This window comes from Gadus morhua, chromosome 12, assembly GCF_902167405.1.
Source record: "Gadus morhua chromosome 12, gadMor3.0, whole genome shotgun sequence".
Taxonomy (NCBI): Eukaryota; Metazoa; Chordata; class Actinopteri; order Gadiformes; family Gadidae; genus Gadus; species Gadus morhua.
This window is the reverse complement of record NC_044059.1, coordinates 11,333,401-11,354,736: the sequence shown is the minus strand read 5'-3', so window position 1 is coordinate 11,354,736 and position 21,336 is coordinate 11,333,401. Positions and strand designations below refer to the sequence as shown.

Genomic DNA, 21,336 nt, shown 5'->3' with positions numbered 1-21,336 from the left:
CCGACTAAACCGGAAGTAAACGTTGTAGACCCGGAAACACATCGTAGCACAGGGGGTTGTTTCTTTCAGAGGAACCCGCACACGATCGGCTGACATGGCTAACAGGACCGTGAAAGACGCCAACAGCATCCATGGCACCAACCCTCAGTATCTGGTGGAGAAGATCATCAGGACTCGGATCTACGAGTCGAAGTACTGGAAGGAAGAGTGCTTCGGCCTGACCGGTGAGTGGTGCGGGGGGTGGACGGTCCACTGGTTAGCCTGATGAGCTAACGGGTGGATCCCAAGAGAAGTTAAGACCTAAGTAGAATATATTATGGGAGTTTGGAATAAGCTACAAGAGAATAAACCTCATTACTCCTCTCGTTCTCCTCAGCCGAGCTGGTGGTGGACAAGGCCATGGAGCTGAAGTTCGTCGGAGGGGTTTACGGAGGGAACATCAAACCCACCCCCTTCCTCTGCCTCACGCTGAAGATGCTACAGATCCAACCAGAGAAAGACATCATCGTGGAGTTCATCAAGAACGAGGATTTCAAGTACGTTGGACGCAATGCTGGTCCATTATGTAGAACAACTATTGTTGTTTTGAGTACACATGTGCTGACTTATAGCATACGGTTACGCCCCTGTAGCGCCTCCTCCTCTCCGTATGATGCTGTACGAACACAAGCAGCTGTGGAGTCACACACTGTTGTGGACGAAACCACGCTGGACACTTTAACCGCTTTACAAAGTGGTCAAACTCATTTCTGTACGTGTTATTTCTCCTAGATACGTCCGCCTGCTTGGAGCCATGTACATGAGGCTGACGGGCACCTCGGTGGATTGTTACAAATACCTGGAGCCTCTTTACAACGACTACAGGAAAATCAAGAGTCAGAACCGGAATGGAGGTTAGTGAATATTGTTTGTACACACAGACCATTTAAGGATGAATGTATTGTTTTATAAGCGTACCTTGGTTTGATAACACAGTGCTTGCATTGAGTAAAGGTCTCATCAAGTACAACATTGACAAAGGGTTTGCCATTGTCATGTTGCCTCCCCAACTCTCACCCCAATGATGAATGTACTTTGTTTGTTCAACTTAAATCGTGAACGAAGACATTTGATTGGTCACCTGGCCTGACGCGTCACAATATAACGGACCCCTGCGGTGCTCGCTCGCCCCTCGTTCTGTTACAGAGTTTGAGGTGATGCACGTGGACGAGTTCATCGACGAACTCCTTCACGCGGAGAGGATGTGTGACATCATCCTGCCCAGGCTGCAGGTATGTGGGCGCCATGCCTCTAGTAGCGTACATCCTCTGTGTTTGTGTGTGTGTGTGTGTGTGTGTGTGTGTTCGGACACGGACAGAACAAAGGCAAGCTCTTAAAAAGTATGACGTTTTTTAACTGAACTGTGTGTGTGTGTGTGTATCTGCGTCTGTTTGTGTGTGTGTGTGTGTATATGGACACGGACAGAACGACGGCAAGCTCTTAAACAGTGTAACCTTTTTTAACTGAACTGTGTGTCTGCGTCTGTGTGTGTCTGTGTGTGTGCAGAAGCGGCAGGTCCTTGAGGAGGCCGAACTCTTGGACACGCGCATCAGTGCCCTGGAGGAAGACCTGGACGAGGTGGAGAGCAGCGACGAGGAAGACGAGGAGGAGGAAAAGGTAACTCGACGGTCACGTGACTTCTACTTCCGGTGGTTTGCAGGCTAGAGCGTGAACTGCCCTCCTTCCCCGTCCCTTATGGCGCTCCTTTGGGCAATGCTGCCAGCCCCAAGTCTCAGAACAATTTACACACGATATTGCGTTGCTAATTGAACTTTCCCCTTGAACGGTTGTTTTAAAGCCGTTTACGGGGCTGCCTTTGAAACGCCTCGCCGCTTCCATAGTCCCCTCGATAGTCATCATCACCTTCTCCCCCTCTTCAGCCGGAGAGGATACCCACCCCTGAGGCTCACAGACGGAGTTACCGTGACAACGACAGGCCCCGGCGCTCCCCCTCACCGCGCTACCGACGCAGCCGCTCCCCCAGACGGTCTGCCTCCATTTTTCTTTTTCTTTTTTAATACTTGATTCCATTTTGTTCCGTCTTGTCGTCATCCTGAAACTCAACAAAAAATGGCTTCCTTCCTCCTTCTCCAGAAGGAGCCGGTCCCCCAAGAGGAGAAGGTACGCCGTCGCCCAACTCCAGATCTCATTGTGCTCTGTGACCACGCGGCCGTATTGTTGATGCTCTGTGCGCACACTATTCCCCCGTGGCCGTTGTGCGACCGTGGTGGTGTGTGTGTGTGTGTCTGGGGCCGCTTGTGGTCCCGAGGCGCTCTGCTGATTGGCTCTCGTCTCTTGTCCCTTCCAGCCCGTCCCCGAGGAGGGAGCGCCGGGAGCACCGCAGCAAGAGCCCCCGGAGGCACCGGAGCCGGTCCCGGGACCGACGCCACCGCTCCAAGTCCCCTGGTAGGTTCCCCTCCTCCTGCCCGGGGAGTACTACGGACTAAAGCTGCTAGTACAGGTCACACCCTGATCCTTAGCTGTGTTGTGAGAGACACTGCGGTCAGATGTAAGACCGCTCAACCTGCCCCACAGTCACTACAAATAGGGTGACGCATGCCATGTCATTTATGGTCATTCATACACATGTATACTTAGTAAGGTGTGTGTGTGTGTGTGTGTGTGTGTGTGTACTGTTTTATTAAAAGCCCTTGCTGCCGTCGGTATTCAATAGGGGTGTGCACGGGTACACGTGTAACCGGTTAGTAAATCATAACCGTTAAGGAAAACGTGGAAACGTGGAAAATCAGTAAACGAAAACCGTAAAAAATAATAATAATAATCACCACGCCATTGTTTGAATGGGAATCGCGACGGTCCATACTTTCAACATAAAGCTTAAATATTTATAATTCGAAATTCGTCCCAGCCTTTATACCACAGATACTATAGGGTCTATAGCATATAACCGCGTTTTCTGATTACAGTTTAATGAAACAGTAAGCTGACAACATCCTAATTAACACTGCAACTGCAAATGAACCACACGGAGATAACCATGGCAACCGGTCAAAAAAAATGTCATTCTGCTCGCGCATCCGCCGTGTTGATAAACAAATAATCCCCCTATAGCGCGACTGCGGTCCACTTTAAAAAATACATAAAAAAATCATTACTTAATTTAAAAAACGGTTAACCGTGTCCACGAAAAAAAAGGGGTCGTGTAACCGTTTACAATTTATTGTAACCGTTCACACCCCTAGTATTCAGACAGATAATGTATGTAAGAAAAATTATTGACAGCAGGTTTTTCTAAAAATGTTTGCTTGTATGTATGTCAATTATGGCACCCATTGCACTGCTAACCTCCCCTGGAAGGAGGGATCCCCCACTCTGCCTTTCTCCTCAAGATTTCCTTCTTGCTAATTACAGGAGTTTGTTGTTCTTGCCCTCTGGGGGGGATTGGGTCTGGAGGTAGTGACGATATATGGCCTGTAAAGCCCTTTGAGACTGTACCTGTGATTAAGGGCTATACGGATTGAATTGGATTGAGTGACCCTAACTTCAGACACATTTAGAAAAATGTCTTTCTCTCAAGCACTCCAATGAGTTCTAGTTCACTGTTTTTCTGTAAACTGCAATATAACGAATGTCACTCACCTTAATGTTTTCACCAGGGCACCACAGAGGTCACAGACACCGCAGTCACTCAAAGTCTCCAGAGAGGTGAGGCTAAACTGAGCATTCTGAATTTGCTGCATGCATAAAATAATTGTGTGATATTTTTGTATATATGAACAATTATACAGAAGAATCAGGATACCACTGTTTTTCTTTATTCACCATGTTCATTTCTCTGCAATAAACGTGTCTAAATAAGCAACCAACAAAAAGCCCAAACTGTTACATTGATTAAATGACTAAATCCAACCTCTGTTTTTCATACCAGGAGTTCAAAGAAAAGTCACAAGAAGAGCCGAAGAGGAAACGACTAGTCCATTCTGTCTTTCTACGTATTATTTTAATTTAGCGTGTTCTGTGTCTTTTTTCATTCTTATTGAGACTTCAAAATAAAGGCGGGAAATGCCATTCCAAAACGTGTCACGTTTGTAAGGAACTTTGACCAGATGGCAAACGGTAAGTGGAAGTGAAGGATACCCACCCATTTCAGTCCATGTACTACACCCCTGGCCTTTGGACGGTATGATTACTTTGTGATAACACAAATGATAAAACAATTGAGATAAGAGGCAATATGAATATTCATTCGCCTAATAGTATTATTATTTTTTGTCTTAAATAAAACTCCTATTTATACTTCCCCTTGTATAAAAATAATATAGTCGGTGATTACAAAGTATGTGCTTTGTAACCATTCTTTCATTGCATGGTGGATTTCAACATTGAAAGGCATCTGAAAGTTGGTGCCATTTTTAATAAATAAAGGATTTTGTCTAATTAGGTAACATGTGATTTTCTTTTTATTGTGTGCTGAGCTATAAGGGTAGTTGGGCCAGAAAGTCCTCAATTTCTCCACACATTCGGTTCATCCTTCTATTCTTAATCTGGGTCAGAATGTGTATGCTGTTTCTCCGAAACCAGGAGGAATGCAGTATTTCTGCTGCCATCATGTGATACTCTATTGACCCCTGTCGGTCTTGAAGGATGAAGTTGAGGAATTTCGCATATTTGTTGTAAAGTATTTGCTGCTGGGCTGGCTCTAAATCAATTTCCAACAACTCCTTATATATCTTGTCAGCCTCCATGTTGTCATGATTGTTTGACTGTGCGTACAAACTCGCCAGGGCGATCTTCTCCAATAGGAAAGAATGAGGATACAGGCTGCACAGCTCCTCATAGAGACTAATGGCTCGTCTCCTCAGGCCCTCGATCAAGGGACTGTCACCATCTGAGAACATCTTCCACTTGTAGCAGCTCGCCAGGCCGAATTTGAGATGTCGTTTGGTCGGATGCCTCTCTAGAGCCTCGTTCGCCACGTCGATGGCCTCATCCAGGGACACGTGCAGTCTGTAGACTCTCAGGAGGGGACGGATCCCGCTATAGCTGGTCTGGGACCTTTTCAGCACCTCCTTGGTCAGCTCACGGGCTCGCTCTGCGATCCCTCTGCTGTCGGTCATGGCGCGTCTTTCGAGGCACACCGTAGCCACGTACAAGTTGTCTGGATCGCCTTCAACGGCGCGTCTCAGGGTCTCCAAGACGTCCGCCTCCTGCTCTGGTGACGAGTCGTCTGGAGGAGAAGAAAACGCCAAGGCCAACGCGTGGCTGGTGGTCCACTCCACGGGGCATGCTGGTTCCACCTCGATGGCTTTCCTGAAGAGCTCCACCGCACTGCGTTTGCCGTCCTGGCCGAAGTTCATGAGGGTCCATGCTTTCTCGGCCAGGACCTCCTGATGGGGCTGCCCCTGTATCGAAGACGGGTATTCTCGCAGCAGTGCCTCCGCCTTGCCCAAGTACGCGAGGCTCTCGGACCACTCGTCCCGTCGGTAGTGCAGCCAGGCCAGGTTGCCGTAGTTGACCAGCAGCCAGGGACCCTCGTCTGCCACAGTGTTCCTCACCTGCCGGAAGGCCTCCCCCGCCTGGCCGAAGCAGCGCAGCGCGTCGCTCATGGTGGAGCCTGGGGTCTGCTCTTCAGAGGCCAGGAGGAAGTGGACATAGGCCTGCAGGTTGTAGATGTGTCCCAGCCAGAGGTTGCCGTCCTCGGTGCCGATATCCTCCAGTTTGTCCCTGAGAAGGAAAAGGTGGTTTCTGTGGCTGTTCAGGTTCCACGTGAAGTGGCACTCGAAGGTCTCCAGTCGGGCCCTCAGGGTCGGGGGACTTGGAACCGCACTGAAGGGCCAATTAAAGACAAAGACGTTTGAGCTTTAAGGTCATGTTTCATAAGGAACCAGGATTTTATTTGGCATGCATTATTTATGTTTACATTTTTAATTGGTCCTATTTAATTGTGATATAAACCAGCTGATGTTGAATACATTTAAATGTACATTTAGGCCATTTAGCAGGTGCTTTTATTTAATGCGACTTAAGTTAATTAATATCGAATAAAAAAAGTTAACAATTAGTATATTTGTCAGAAGAATGAGAAACAACAATATATCTCTGTCGGTACAGTAAGGATGTTCGTAGAAACAAGTGCCAAGCACTAACAATTGTTCGGTTAACCCATTCCCCGTATACAACAAAGATATAACTGATTATAAATGACTGTATTTAAGGTCGAAATAGCCAGTTCTTACCTCATCTCGGCTCTCAGCTCAGTGGTTTGTGGAGGAAGACTGAATAGTGATCCGTAATATTTAACTTGTATGGGGCCATAAAGTGACGTTAGACATAAAGGTGGAACTTTATTTCAGCATGTGTTATCTACTCTCCAGTGTACTACTCCAGTACTCTCAAGGTATATAAGGTATATGGCCCTGGCTATGACCCAGACGGCCGCCGTCCAGAGAGGTCCTCCGCGGGGGCGCGAGGGGCGGGGCCGGCTGTCCCAGGCTGCCGGAGCTGGACCTCCAACAGGCCGGGGGCCGCTCGGTCAGCACGGTGTGCTGGGACTCGAGGGAGGAGGTGCCCACGGCGCCTCCCTTCCCTGTTGTGATCGTGTTCCTGCTGCTCCTCCTCCTCCTCCCCTCTTCACTGCTCCCCCACCTGCCCCTCCCCTCTTCACTGCTCCTCCCCCTGCTCCTCCTCCTCCCATCTTCACGGCTCCTCCTCCCGCCCTCTTCACTGCTCCACCCCCTGCTCCTCCACCTCCCCTCTTCACTACTCCTCCTCACCTCTTCACTGCTCCTCCTCCTCCCCTCTTCACTGCTCCTCCCCCTGCTCCTCCTCCTCCCCTCTTCACGGCTCCTCCCCCTGCTCCTCCTCCTCCCCTTTTCACTGCTCCTCCCCCTGCTCCTCCTCCCCTCTATCTCTCTTAGGGACCATCTACAAATTACAACCCCAAGACTGGTGTCATAGACTTTACCGTGGAATTGTGGTTGATTATAGTGATTCTCACAATTCACAACTTCACATGGTCCACAAGCAGGCATACATGATAGTCCATATGCCTGCAACTGTCCTGTTGTGTTCGGCAGGCAGTTGTGCAATTACAGTGGATCATCTTCAGGAGGCCTTCTGGGGCAGCAGTCTTATTGGTCATAACTGGCAGGAACAGTTTCTCCACCTGTTTCCATCCCCAATAGACTGTGTTTGTGTCACCTTCCTTTCAAATGCACACCATGATCTGGAAGTACACTCTTTGGCAGGGATATTTGGTTGAGGACTCAGTTGGAGGCAGACGTTCTGGGGTAACAAATGACTTGGCGGTAACGATTTTCTTGCTAAAAAGGTTGTAGCGCAAAGAGGCAAGTGAATCTGTACTCTTTTCGCCAAACAAAACTGCCATTGCCTTGGTCCCATGGTCCTCTATGACATTCCTTGCTTGATGAGGGATCAGAAACACATTTGCACAGGACTGGATGGTTGATTCCCCATTCACAAGTTTTTGGAATGCTGACTGTTTGCCAACACTAAAAATGCGTGAAGTTGTATCACATCCTGTGAAGGTGTGATCAAACAGCAATTGGGAACACAAGTCACTACCCAGGACTTGTTTAATCTCACTGATGTTTTACAGTTTAGTGGCTTTGGACTTGTCTGAACGGAAATAGGGGCCTCTATTGCTCGTCCCAGCATAGTAGAGTAGAAGAACGAGTAAATCTGTATCCTCATCTCCTATCAAGGTTGTGGGCTGATGTTCTGAGGCCTCGACTGCAGCTTCGACAATGTCCACCTCTGCATCACCTGATGCATTGATAACAGTGCAGCCCTTCTTCTCCAGCTCATTGGTCATAAGATTGAACAGTCCTTGTTTGTTTGAAGACCTGGTAAGGAAATCATCCTTTCTTCCCACAAACTCAGTCTCTGCATTGAATTTAACGATGGGGTGAGTGTTTGCACCAAGTCTCCGATGAGTATTGTCTTTGATGGAAGGATCTTTGCTATAACCATCAAAAAACGTCTGTTGCTTTACCATAATGCATATGGTAGAGTCTGCATATGACTGTGCAATGGCCCCATAACTGTCACCCCTTTTCCATGCCAAGCGTTGGACCAGGGAGCCGTCCTCAAGGACATGATGCTCAGTTGGTGGGATGGAATCCAGGACAGTTTTGTTCGATTTCTTGCTTGAAAACTCAGTTACTGCCTGCACTAGTTGGAGCTTGTTGGCTTTACGGAAGATCTCCTTGCCTTCGAACAGGGCTGCGGGAAATGAGCAGAGCTCATAACTCATTACTTCTTCCAGCGACCTGATCAGGAACCGTTGGAACAGCAAGGCAGGATCAATGGTTTGTTCTTTTGCAACTTTGACGTCGGAGTCATCTGCAAGGGTTTTTCTGTCTTTCTGTTTGAAGGATATTCCAAAAACGGGTTTTCCAATCACCTTTTCAATGATCTTATTGCCAACAGTCTCAAACTCATGAACATTCACCTCCTCTTTGGCAACAACACCAGTTACAATGTTTCTCAGAGATGGGTCTGGAGAGAATGGTGTGCAAATGCTAAGCTTTTCCCAGATCTTTTCTAAATCAGAGTGATCTCTATTCATCCTTGCTTCTGAGGATTCTAGGGGCTGGTCGTGTAGGTGAGGTCATTGAATTCCTGCATGGCGTTGTTTTGTTGTATTCCGATGTGATGGGTGTAGACATGGTCCACAATGCTTGCATTTCCTCAGTCTTTCCACTCCCATGGGTCAAACCTCCACTGCTTTTTAAGGATCGTATCAATGTCTGCTCGAGGACGAGGTCAGAGCTAAGGCCTGCCAGTACTGGTTGCTGCGGCGGATCACATGGAAACCCCTGGAAAACTTGTCATGTACATCAGGGTGTCTGGTTTCGAGTTGGCACATCTCTTGGAGGTAGAAATATGCCGATTTCAGGTAGTTGCCGTGCTCTGAGGCGGAAAATATTGGCAGACAGTCCAACATTGCGCGCACGTGCATCTTCCAAGATCCTGTACGATCTGCTTTGATCAGAGCTTGGGCTGTCTCCGGCATCTTCTGATAGTTAAGCCACAGCCGGCTGGTTTATGACCTTTTTCTAATCATGTCAGCGCAATTTAGACAAGTCCAATGGATTCATTGACCCAGTAAACATGGGGTTTGACACCAAGATTACATGGCTAGGTCAAATAATGAAGGAGTTAGGGTGAGGGCTTCCTGCCCATCTTGGACGCTTTCTAGTGGTCAATCTTTGGTCAACTTTTAGTATGTTATTGAGAACACCTAATGCTACAAAAAACTGCTGAGAAACCTTTTGTTAGAATTATTTTGGGGTTAGCTTTTTTCTTTTCAGTCTGCAGCTGTCTAATATGGAATAATTTGGTCTTGGCCAACTTCTATACACCAACTGATCTTATCACATGAAGCCAGCTGGTGTAAGTAGCGTAAGTTGTCCTCAAGCAAACTCTAGCTGAACCTGCATGAATATAACAATTAAATACGTCATTTTGCATATAGTGCGTTCAACACTCTGGGTGTACCTGTAAGTTACACCAGACCTAGGTGGTCGACAAAGTATTATTATACCTTATTGTTTTAACACATTTTATAAATTGGTGCTTATACGAGTGCTTTCATGAAGTTAATATAAAACCCCCTTTGTATTAATGTCGTGTGTGTGTATGTATATATATATATATATATATATATATATATATATATATATGTATGAAAAAATAATCAGAAGAATCAGGATACCACTGTTTTTGTTTATTCGTCGCTGTTCATGTCTCAGCAATAACATGTCTTTATAAGCAATCAACAAAAAGCCCAAATCGTAACATTGATTAAATGACTAAATCCAACCTGTTTCCCATAGCAGGAGTTCAAAGAAAAGTCACAAGAAGAGCCGAAGAGGAAACGACTAGTCCATTCTGTCTTTCTACGTATTATTTTAATTTAGCGTGTTCTGTCTCTTTTTTCATTCTTATTGAGACTTCAAAATAAACGCGGAAATGCCATTCCATAACGTGTCACGTTTGCAAGGAACTTTGACCCGATAGCCAATGGTGAGTGGAGGTGGAGGATCCCCACCCAGTTCAGTCCATTCCCCCTCCCTCTGGACAATATAACTTTTTGAAAAACATAAAACAATTGAGATAAGAGGCATTACGAATATTCATTCGCCTAATTGTATTTTTTTCAGTCTTAAATAAAACTCCTATTTATAGTTCCCCTTTTACAAAAAATAAAATTATTAAAAATAATTTAGTCCTTGGTGATTACAAAATATGCGCTTTGTAATCATTCTTCCATTGTATGGCAGATTTCAACACTGAAAGACATCTGAAAGTTGGTGCCATATTTAATAAATAAAGGATTTTGTCTAATTATGTAACATGTGTTTTTTTTTTATTGTGTGCTAAGCTACAAGGTTAGTTGGGCCAGAAAGTCCTCAATTTCTCCAGACATTCGGTCCATCCTACTATTCTTAATCTGGGTCAGAATGTGTATGCTCTCTCTCCGAAACCTGGAGGAATGCAGTATTTCTGCTGCCTTCATGAGATAATCTATTGACCTCCGTCGGTCTTGAAGACTGAAGTGGAGGAATTTTGCATATTTGTTATAAAGTATTTGCCGCTGGGCTGGCTCTAAATCAATTTCCAACAAATCCCTAAATATCTTGTCAGCCTCCATGTTGTCAGGATTCCTTGACTGTGCGTATAAACTCGCCAGGGTGATCCTCCCCATTAGGAAAGAATGTGGATACAGGCTGCAAAGCTCCTCATAGAGACCGATGGCTCGACTCCTCAGGTCCTCGATCAAGGGACTGTCCCTGCCTGAGAAGATCTTCCACTTGTAGCAGTTCGCCAGGCAGTATTTGAGATGCCGTTTGGTCGGATCCCTCTCTAGAGCCTTTTTCGCCACCTCGATGGCCTCATCAAAGGACACGTGCAGCCTGTAGACTCTCAGCAGGGGTCGGATCCCGCTGTAGCTGGTCTGGGACCTTTTCAGCACCTCCTTGGTCAGCTCACAGGCTCGCTCTGCGATCCCTCTGCTGTCGGTCATGGCGCGTCTCCCAAGGTACATCACAGCAATGTACAAGTTGTCTGGATCGCCTTTAACGGCACGTCTCAGGGTCTCCAAGACGTCCGCCTCCTGCTCTGGTGACAAGTCGTCTCGAGGAGAAGACATCGCCAAGGCCAACGCGTGGCTGGTGGTCCACTCCACGGGGCCTGCTGGTTCCATCTCGATGGCTTTCCTGAAGAGCTCCACCGCACGTTTGCCTTCCTGGCCGAAGTTCATGAGGGTCCATGCTTTCTCGGCCAGGACCTCCTGATGGGGCTGCCCCTGTATCGAAGACGGGTATTCTCTCAGCAGTGCCTCCGCCTTGCCCAAGTAAGCTACGCTCTCGGACCACTCCTCCCGGTGGTAGTGCAGCCAGGCCAAGTTGCCGTAGTTGACCAGCAGCCGGGGACCGTCGTCCGCCACAGGGTTCCTCACCTGCCGGAAGGCCTCCCCCGCCTGGCCGAAGCAGCGCAGCGCGTCGCTCATGGTGGAGCCTGGGGTCTGCTCTTCAGAGGCCAGGAGGAAGTGGACGTAGGCCTGCAGGTTGTAGATGTGTCCCAGCCAGAGGTTGCCGTCCTCGGTGCCGATATCCTCCAGTTTGTCCCTTAGAAGGAAAAGGTGGTTTCTGTGGCTGTTCAGGTTCCACGTGAAGTGGCACTCGAAGGTCTCCAGTCGGGCCCTCAGGGTCGGGGGACTTGGAACCGCACTGAAGGGCCAATTAAAGACAAAGATGTTTGAGCTTTAAGGTCATTTTTCATAAGGAATCACTATTTTATTTGTTATGCATTATTTGTGTTTACATTTTTAATTGGTCCTATTTAATTGTGATATAAACCAGCTGATGTTGAATACATTTGAATGTACATTTAGGGCATTTAGCAGGTGCTTTTATTTAAAGCGACTTAAGTTAATTAATATCGAATAAAAAAAGTTAACATTTAGTATATTTGTCAGAAGAATGAGAAACAACAATATATCTCTCGGTACAGTAAGGATGTTCATAGAAACAAGTGCCAAGCACTAACAATTGTTCGGTTAACCCATTCCCCGTATACAACAAAGATATAAGTTATAACTGATTATAAATGACTGTATTTAAGGTCGAAATAGCCAGTTCTTACCTCATCTCGGCTCTCAGCTCAGTGGTTTGTGGAGGAAGACTGAACAGTGATCCGTAATATTTAACTTGTATGGGGCCATAAAGTGACGTTAGACATAAAGGTGGAACTTTATTTCAGCATGTGTTATCTACTCTCCAGTGTACTACTCCAGTACTCTCAAGGTATATAAGGTATATGGCCCTGGCTATGACCCAGACGGCCGCCGTCCAGAGAGGTCCTCCGCGGGGGCGCGAGGGGCGGGGCCGGCTGTCCCAGGCTGCCGGAGCTGGACCTCCAACAGGCCGGGGGCCGCTTGGTCAGCACGGTGTGCTGGGACTCGAGGGAGGAGGTGCCCACGGCGCCTCCCTTCCCTGTTGTGATCGTGTTCCTGCTGCTCCTCCTCCTCCTCCCCTCTTCACTGCTCCCCCACCTGCTCCTCCCCTCTTCACGGCTCCTCCCCCTGCTCCTCCTCCTCCCCTCTTCACGGCTCCTCCCCCTGCTCCTCCTCCTCCCCTCTTCACTGCTCCCCCACCTGCTCCTCCCCTCTTCACGGCTCCTCCCCCTGCTCCTCCTCCTCCCCTCTTCACTGCTCCTCCCCCTGCTCCTCCTCCCCTCTTCACGGCTCCTCCCCCTGCTCCTCCTCCTCACCTCTTCACTGCTCCTCCCCCTGCTCCTCCTCCTCCCCTCTATCTCTCTTAGGGACCATCTACAAATTACAATCCCAAGACTGGTGTCACAGACTTTACCGTGGAACTTTGGTTGATTATAGTGATTCTCACAATTCACAACTTGACATGGTCCACAAGCAGGCATACATGATAGTCCATATGCCTGCAACTGTCCTGTTGTGTTCGGCAGGCAGTTGTGCAATTACAGTGGATCATCTTCAGGAGGCCTTCTGGGGCAGCAGTCTTATTGGTCATAACTGGCTGGAACTGTTTCTCCACCTGTTTCCATCCCCAATAGACTGTGTTCGTGTCACCTTCCTTTCCAATGCACACCATGATCTGGAAGTACACTCTTTGGCAGTGATATTTGGTTGAGGACTCAGTTGGAGGCAGACGTTCTTGGGTAACAAATGACTTGGCGGTAACGATTTTCTTGCTAAAAAGGTTGTAGCGTAAAGAGGCAAGTGAATCTGTACTCTTTTCGCCAAACCAAAACTGCCTTTGCCTTGGTCCCATGGTCCTCTATGACATTCCTTGCTTGATGTGGGATCAGAAACACATTTGCACAGGACTGGATGGTTGATTCCCCATTCACAAGTTTTTGGAATGCTGACTGTTTGCCAACACTAAAAATTTGTGAAGTTGTATCACATCCCGTGAAGGTGTGATCAAACAGCAATTGGGAACACAAGTCACTACCCAGGACTTGTTTAATCTCACTGATGTTTTACACTTTAGTGGCTTTGGACTTGTCTGAACGGAAATAGGGGCCTCTATTGCTCGTCCCAGCATAGTAGAGTAGAAGAACGAGTAAATCTGTATCCTCATCTCCTATCAAGGTTGTGGGCTGATGTTCTGAGGCCTCGACTGCAGCTTCGACAATGTCCACCTCTGCATCACCTGATGCATTGATAACAGTGCAGCCCTTCTTCTCCAGCTCATTGGTCATAAGATTGAACAGTCCTTGTTTGTTTGAAGACCTGGTAAGGAAATCATCCTTTCTTCCCACAAACTCAGTCTCTGCATTGAATTTAACGATGGGGTGAGTGTTTGCACCAAGTCTCCGATGAGTATTGTCTTTGATGGAAGGATCTTCGCTATAACCATCAAAAAACGTCTGTTGCTTTACCATAATGCATATGGTAGAGTCTGCATATGAAAATGGCCCCATAACTGTCACCCCTTTTCCATGCCAAGCGTTGGACCAGGGAGCCGTCCTCAAGGAGATGATGCTCAGTTGGTGGGATGGAATCCAGGACAGTTTTGTTCGATTTCTTGCTTGAAAACTCAGTTACTGCCTGCACTAGTTGGAGCTTGTTGGCTTTACGGAAGATCTCCTTGCCTTCGAACAGGGCTGCGGGAAATGAGCAGAGCTCATAACTCATTACTTCTTCCAGCGACCTGATCAGGAACCGTTGGAACAGCAAGGCAGGATCAATGGTTTGTTCTTTTGCAACTTTGACGTCGGAGTCATCTGCAAGGGTTTTTGCCCAGTCTTTCTGTTTGAAGGATATTCCAAAAACGGGTTTTCCAATCATCTTTTCAATGATCTCATTGCCAACAGTCTCAAACTCATGAACATTCACCTCCTCTTTGGAAACAACACCAGTTACAATGTTTCTCAGAGATGGGTCTGGAGAGAATGGTGTGCAAATGCTAAGCTTTTACCAGATCTTTTCTAAATCAGAGTGATCTCTATTCATCCTTGCTTCTGAGGATTCTAGGGGCTGGTCGTGTAGGTGAGGTCATTGAATTCCTGCATGGCGTTGTTTGTTGTATTCCGATGTGATGGGTGTAGACATGGTCCACAATGCTTGCATTTCCTCAGTCTTTCCACTCCCATGGGTCAAACCTCCACTGCTTTTTAAGGATCGTATCAATGTCTGCTCGAGGACGAAGTCAGAGCTAAGGCCTGCCAGTACTGGTTGCTGCGGCGGATCACATGGAAACCCCTGGAAAACTTGTCATGTACATCAGGGTGTCTGATGTCGAGTTGGCACATCTCTTGGAGGTAGAAATATGCCGATTTCAGGTAGTTGCCGTGCTCTGGGGCGGAAAATATTGGCAGACAGTCCAACATTGCGCGCACGTGCATCTTCCAAGATCCTGTACGATCTGCTTTGATCAGAGCTTGGGCTGTCTCCGGCATCTTCTGATAGTTAAGCCACAGCTGGCTGGTTTTTGACCTTTTTCTAATCATGTCAGCGCAATTTAGACAAGTCCAATGGATTCATTGACCCAGTAAACATGGGGTTAGACCAAGATTACATGGCTAGGTCAAATAATGAAGGAGTTAGGGTGAGGGCTTCCTGCCCATCTTGGACACTTTCTAGTGGTCAATCTTTGCTCAACTTTTAGTATGTTATTGAGAACACCTAATGCTACAAAAAACTGCTGAGAAACCTTTTGTTAGAATTATTTTGGGGTTAGCGTTTTCTTTTCAGTCTGCAGCTGTCTAATATGGAATAATTTGGTCTTGGCCAACTTCTATACACCAACTTATCTTATCACATGAAGCCAGCTGGTGTAAGTAACGTAAGTTGTCCTCAAGCAAACTCTAGCTGAACCTGCATGAATATAACAATTAAATACGTCATTTTGCATATAGTGCGTTCAACACTCTGGGTGTACCTGTAAGTTACACCAGACCTAGGTGGTCGACAAAGTATTATTATACCTTATTGTTTTAACACATTTTATAAATTGGTGCTTATACGAGTGCTTTCATCAAGTTAATATAAAACCCCCTTTGTCTTAATGTCTTAAGGACACAGATGAATCAACCCTACTTGACCATATACTCTGCAATATAACGAATGTCACTTATCTTAATGTTTTCACCAGGTCACCACAGAAGTCAGACATCGCAGTCACTCAAAGTATCGAGAGAAGTGAGGCTAAACTGAGCAGTCTGAATTTGCTGTATGCATAAAATAATTGTGTGATATGTATGTATGTGTATGTATACACGTGTGTGTATATATATATATATATATATATATATATATGTATAAATATGTATGAAAAAATAATCAGAAGAATCAGGGTACCACTGTTTTTGTTTATTCATCGCTGTTCATTTCTCAGCAATAACATGTCTTTATAAGCAATCAACAAAAAGCCCAAATCGTAACATTGATTAAATGACTAAATCCAACCTGTTTCCATAGCAGGAGTTCAAATAAAAGTCACAAGAAGAGCCGAAGAGGAAACGACTAGTACATTCTGTCTTTCTACGTATTATTTTAATTTAGCGTGTTCTGTCTCTTTTTTCATTCTTATTGAGACTTGAAAATAAACGCGGAGATGCCATTCCAAAACGTGTCACGTTTAAGGAACTTTGACCAGATAGCCAATGGTGAGTGGAGGTGGAGGATCCCCACCCAGTTCAGTCCATTCCTCCCCGCCCTGGCCTCTGGACAATATAAGTTTTATGAAAAACATAAAACAATTGAGATAAGAGGCAATACGAATATTCATTCACCTAATTGTATTTCTTTCAGTCTTAAATAAAACTCCTATGTATAGTTCCCCTTTTACAAAAATTAAAAATAATTTCGTCGTTGGTAATTACAAAATATGCGCTTTGTAATCATTCTTCCATTGTATGGCAGATTTCAACACTGAAAGCCATCTGAAAGTTGGTGCCATATTTAATAAATAAAGGATTTTGTTTAATTAGGTAACATGTGATTTTCTTTTCATTGTGTGCTAAGCTGCAAGGGTAGTTGGGCCAGAAAGTCCCCAATTTCTCCACACATTCGGTTCATCCTGCTATTCTTAATCTGGGTCAGAATGTGTATGCTCTCTCTCCGAAACCTGGAGGAATGCAGTATTTCTGCTGCCTTCATGTGATAATCTATTGACCTCCGTCGGTCTTGAAGACTGAAGTGGAGGAATTTTGCATATTTGTTATAAAGCATTTGCCGCAGGGCAGGCTCTAAATCAATTTCCAACAAATCCCTAAATATCTTGTCACCCTTCATGTTGTCATAATTGCTTGACTGTGCGTATAAACTTGCCAGGGTGATCCTCCCCAATAGGAAAGAATGAGGATACAGGCTGCACACCTCCTCATAGAGAACGATGGCTCGACTCCTCAGACCCTCGATGAAGGGACTGTCCCTGTCTGAGAAAATCTTCGACTTGTAGCAGTTCGCCAGGCCGTATTTGAGGTGCCGTTTGGTCGGATGCCTCGCTAGAGCCTCGTTCGCCACGTCGATGGCCTCATCCAGGGACACGTGCTGTCTGTAGACTCTCAGCAGGGGTCGGATCCCACTGTAGCTGGTCTGGGACCTTTTCAGCACCTCCTTGGTCAGCTCACGGGCTCGCTCTGCGATCCCTCTGCTGTCGGTCATGCCGCGTCTCTCGAGGTACACCACAGCAATGTACAAGTTGTCTGGATCGCCTTCAACGGCGCATCTCAGGGTCTCCAAGATATCCGCCTCCTGCTCTGGTGACGAGTCGTCTGGAGGAGAAGACATCGCCAAGGCCAACGCGTGGCTGGTGGTCCACTCCACGGGGCATGCTGGTTCCACCTCGATGGCTTTCCTGAAGAGCTCCACCGCACTGCGTTTGCCGTCCCGGCCGAAGTTCATGAGGGTCCATGCTTTCTCGGCCAGGACCTCCTGATGGGGCTGCCCCTGTATCGAAGACGGGTATTCTCGCAGCAGTGCCTCCGCCTTGCCCAAGTACGCGACGCTCTCGGACCACTCGTCCCGTCGGTAGTGCAGCCAGGCCAGGTTGCCGTAGTTGACCAGCAGCCAGGGACCCTCGTCCGCCACGGGGTTCCTCACCTGCCGGAAGGCCTCCCCCGCCTGGCCGAAGCAGCGCAGCGCGTCGCTCATGGTGGAGCCTGGGGTCTCCTCTTCAGAGGCCAGGAGGAAGTGGACGTGGGCCTGCAGGTTGTAGATGTGCCCCAGCCAGAGGTTGCCGTCCTCGGCGCCGATGTCCTCCAGTATGTCCCGGAGAAGGAAAAGGTGCTTTCTTTGGCTGTTCAGGTTCCACGTGAAGTGGCATTCTAAGGTGTCCAGTCGGGCCCTCCAGGGACTTCGAACCGCACTGAAGGGCCAATTAAAGACAAAGAAGATTGAGCTTTTTTATGTAATTGTTAAGGTCATGTTTCATAAGGAACCAGGATTTTTGTTTTGTATGCATCATTTATATTTAAATTTTAATTTGGTCCTATTTAATTGGGAATCCATTTTGCTGATGTTGAACACATTTAAATGTACATTTAGCAGGTGCTATAGTTCAAATCGACTTAAGATTATTAATATCTAATATAAAAAGTTAATAAGTACATTTGTCAGAAGAATGAGAAAAAACAAATTTATCTCTGTCGGTACAGTAAGGATGCTCATAGAAACAAGTGCCAAGCACTAACAATTGTTAGGTTAACACATTCCTCGTATACAACAAAGATATAACCGATTATAAATGATTGTATTTAAGGTGGAAATAGCCAGTTCTTACCTCATCTCGGCTCTCCTTGACAGCTCAGTGGTTTGTGGAGGACGACTGAACAGTGATCCGTAATATATAACATGTATGGGGCCATTAAGTGACGTTAGACATAAAGGTGGAACTTTATTTCGGCAGGTGTTATCTACTCTCCAGTGGACAACACGTGTTGATAGGTTTCGGCTTGTTTTCAGAGAGCAGAAGCAGTGTCTCCCTTGATAAGGTATATGGCCCTGGCTATGAATCAGACGGCCTGGGACTGGCATTTGGTTCGTCCTTGTAAGAACATAAACAAATGGAGGATTAATACCTCGTATCAGTCGGAGAGGCACTGGCCTGTCCCTACACATATATATCACACAAATAAACAAATGGAGGATATTTTGTATCGTTTGCGCACTCAATTTTTCACTTTGTACAAAAAAACACACCAGCCCCGCTGTCATTACACCATTTATTAACGATAGATGACCAAGGATCTAAATCACACTGCATTTTGGGTACCAGTGTTAAGAACACAACCTCCACACCCCACTGGGAGTATCTCGGCCCGTAACCGACGGTAACGGTGGGCAGAGGGAGAGACGCAACACATGACACCAATAAAGCATCTCTGTCAATAAGCAAAATGGACAATAAGGCCTTGGAGGTTCGATAAATCCCGTCTTTTTATGGAAAAAATAAACGTAACGGATTACTACGACTTAAGGAAAAACAAAAAGGGATTCAGGTTGGCAGGAAGCCCCTTCCCTGCCGGCCCCCCCTCCTGCGGGCTATTTTCTTTATTTTATTTTATTTAGAAGTTTATTGAGCATGGACAAATACATTGTACAATGTTTCACACAAAATATAAAATAGATGCCATGCATACAGGTTTCTAGTCAAGACTCATTTGCAACCCCTGTCCCTGGTTGTCCCTGCTCTGGGACCGGCCGCCTTCCAGAGAGGTCCTCCGCGGGGGCGCGAGGGGCGGGGCCGGCTGTCCCAGGCTGCCGGAGCTGGACCTCCGACAGGCCGGAGGCCGCACGGCCAGCACGGTCCATTTCCGCGAGTGCTGGGACTCGAGGGAGGAGGCGCCCACGGCGCCTCCCTTCCCTGTTGTGATCGTGTTCCTGCTCCTCCACCTCCTCCCGCCCTCTTCACTGCTCCACCCCCTGCTCCTCCACCTCCCCTCTACACTACTCTTCCTCACCTCTTCACTGCTCCTCCTCCTCCCCTCTTCACTACTCCTCCCCCTCCCCTCTTCACTGCTCCTCCCCCTGCTCCTCCTCCTCCCCTCTTCACGGCTCCTCCTCCTCCCCTCTTCACGGCTCCTCCCCCTGCTCCTCCTCCTCCCCTCTTCACGGCTCCTCCCCCTCCCCTCTTCACGGCTCCTCCCCCTGCTCCTCCTCCTCCCCTCTTCACGGCTCCTCCCCCTGCTCCTCCTCCTCCCCTCTTCACGACTCCTCCCCCTGCTCCTGCTCCTCCCCCTGCTCCTCCTCCTCCCCTCTTCGCTGCTCCTCCCCCTGCTCCTCCCCCTCCCCTCTTCACTGCTCCTCCTCCTCCCCTCTTCACTACTCCTCCCCCTGCTCCTCCTCCTCCCCTCTATCTCTCTTAGGGACCATCTACAAATTACAACCCCAAGACTGGTGTCACAGACTTTACCGTGGAATTGTGGTTGATTATAGTGATTCTCACAATTCACAAATTGACATGGTCCACAAGCAGGCATACATGATAGTCCATATGCCTGCAACTGCCCTGTTGTGTTCGGCAGGCAGTTGTGCAATTACAGTGGATCATCTTCAGGAGGCCTTCTGGGGCAGCAGTCTTATTGGTCATAACTGGCAGGAACTGTTTCTCCACCTGTGTCCATCCCCAATAGACTGTGTTCGTGTCACCTTCCTTTCCAATGCACACCATGATCTGGAAGTACACTCTTTGGCAGTGATATTTGGTTGAGGACTCAGTTGGAGGCAGACGTTCTTGGGTAACAAATGACTTGGCGGTAACGATTTTCTTGCTAAAAAGGTTGTAGCGTAAAGAGGCAAGTGAATCTGTACTCTTTTCGCCAAACCAAAACTGCCTTTGCCTTGGTCCCATGGTCCTCTATAACATTCCTTGCTTGATGTGGGATCAGAAACACATTTGCACAGGACTGGATGGTTGATTCCCCATTCACAAGTTTTTGGAATGCTGACTGTTTGCCAACACTAAAAATGTGTGAAGTTGTATCACATCCTGTGAAGGTGTGATCAAACAGCAATTGGGAACACAAGTCACTACCCAGGACTTGTTTAATCTCACTGATGTTTTACACTTTAGTGGCTTTGGACTTGTCTGAACGGAAATAGGGGCCTCTATTGCTCGTCCCAGCATAGTAGAGGAGAAGAACGAGTAAATCTGTATCCTCATCTCCTATCAAGGTTGTGGGCTGATGTTCTGAGGCCTCGACTGCAGCTTCGACAATGTCCACTTCTGCATCACCTGATGCATTGATAACAGTGCAGCCCTTCTTCTCCAGCTCATTGGTCATAAGATTGAACAGTCCTTGTTTGTTTGAAGACCTGGTAAGGAAATCATCCTTTCTTCCCACAAACTCAGTCTCTGCATTGAATTTAACGATGGGGTGAGTGTTTGCACCAAGTCTCTGATGAGTATTGTCTTTGATGGAAGGATCTTCGCTATAACCATCAAAAAACGTCTGTTGCTTTACCATAATGCATATGGTAGAGTCTGCATATGAAAATGGCCCCATAACTGTCACCCCTTTTCCATGCCAAGCGTTGGACCAGGGAGCCGTCCTCAAGGAGATGATGCTCAGTTGGTGGGATGGAATCCAGGACAGTTTTGTTCGATTTCTTGCTTGAAAACTCAGTTACTGCCTGCACTAGTTGGAGCTTGTTGGCTTTACGGAAGATCTCCTTGCCTTCGAACAGGGCTGCGGGAAATGAGCAGAGCTCATAACTCATTACTTCTTCCAGCGACCTGATCAGGGACCGTTGGAACAGCAAGGCAGGATCAATGGTTTGTTCTTTTGCAACTTTGACGTCGGAGTCATCTGCAAGGGTTTTTG

The 21,336-nt window shown here is 47.2% G+C and overlaps 3 protein-coding genes across 3 annotated transcripts; 1 reads left to right on the top strand and 2 right to left on the bottom strand.

The window, feature by feature from the left end:
• The first annotated feature begins 5 nt into the window (after positions 1 to 5).
• On the top strand, positions 6 to 4,442 carry prpf38a (pre-mRNA processing factor 38A). The gene is made up of 10 exons (XM_030372826.1): positions 6 to 224; positions 377 to 536; positions 772 to 893; positions 1,186 to 1,271; positions 1,546 to 1,656; positions 1,920 to 2,026; positions 2,134 to 2,160; positions 2,348 to 2,445; positions 3,657 to 3,705; positions 3,929 to 4,442. Exons 1-10 carry the CDS (start codon positions 95 to 97, stop codon positions 3,972 to 3,974), a joined length of 936 nt encoding a protein of 311 aa, XP_030228686.1. The 5' UTR covers positions 6 to 94; the 3' UTR covers positions 3,975 to 4,442.
• Positions 3,794 to 12,548, bottom strand: LOC115555868 (uncharacterized). The gene is made up of 3 exons (XM_030372914.1): positions 12,172 to 12,548; positions 10,410 to 11,756; positions 3,794 to 5,826 (listed from the first exon to the last, which is right to left on the bottom strand). Exons 1-3 carry the CDS (start codon positions 12,174 to 12,176, stop codon positions 4,476 to 4,478), a joined length of 2,703 nt encoding a protein of 900 aa, XP_030228774.1. The 5' UTR covers positions 12,177 to 12,548; the 3' UTR covers positions 3,794 to 4,475.
• Positions 12,549 to 15,858: 3,310 nt separating this feature from the next.
• On the bottom strand, positions 15,859 to 18,369 carry LOC115555793 (interferon-induced protein with tetratricopeptide repeats 5). The gene is made up of 2 exons (XM_030372825.1): positions 18,294 to 18,369; positions 15,859 to 17,879 (listed from the first exon to the last, which is right to left on the bottom strand). Exons 1-2 carry the CDS (start codon positions 18,296 to 18,298, stop codon positions 16,520 to 16,522), a joined length of 1,365 nt encoding a protein of 454 aa, XP_030228685.1. The 5' UTR covers positions 18,299 to 18,369; the 3' UTR covers positions 15,859 to 16,519.
• Positions 18,370 to 21,336: the final 2,967 nt, after the last annotated feature.

What these genes read in the sequence shown, in the direction of transcription:
- LOC115555868 (XM_030372914.1), bottom strand. An exon ending in CTGGCCCAACTAACCTTGTA is followed by an intron (nt 5,827 to 10,409) that starts GCTTAGCACACA and finishes TTGGCCCTTCAG; the next exon opens with TGCGGTTCCAAGTCCCCCGA.
- prpf38a (XM_030372826.1), top strand. Translation starts at nt 95, where the DNA reads ATGGCTAACAGGACCGTGAAAGACGCCAACAGCATCCATGGCACCAAC. An exon ending in AGAGTGCTTCGGCCTGACCG is followed by an intron (nt 225 to 376) that starts GTGAGTGGTGCG and finishes CGTTCTCCTCAG; the next exon opens with CCGAGCTGGTGGTGGACAAG. An exon ending in TCATCCTGCCCAGGCTGCAG is followed by an intron (nt 1,272 to 1,545) that starts GTATGTGGGCGC and finishes GTGTGTGTGCAG; the next exon opens with AAGCGGCAGGTCCTTGAGGA.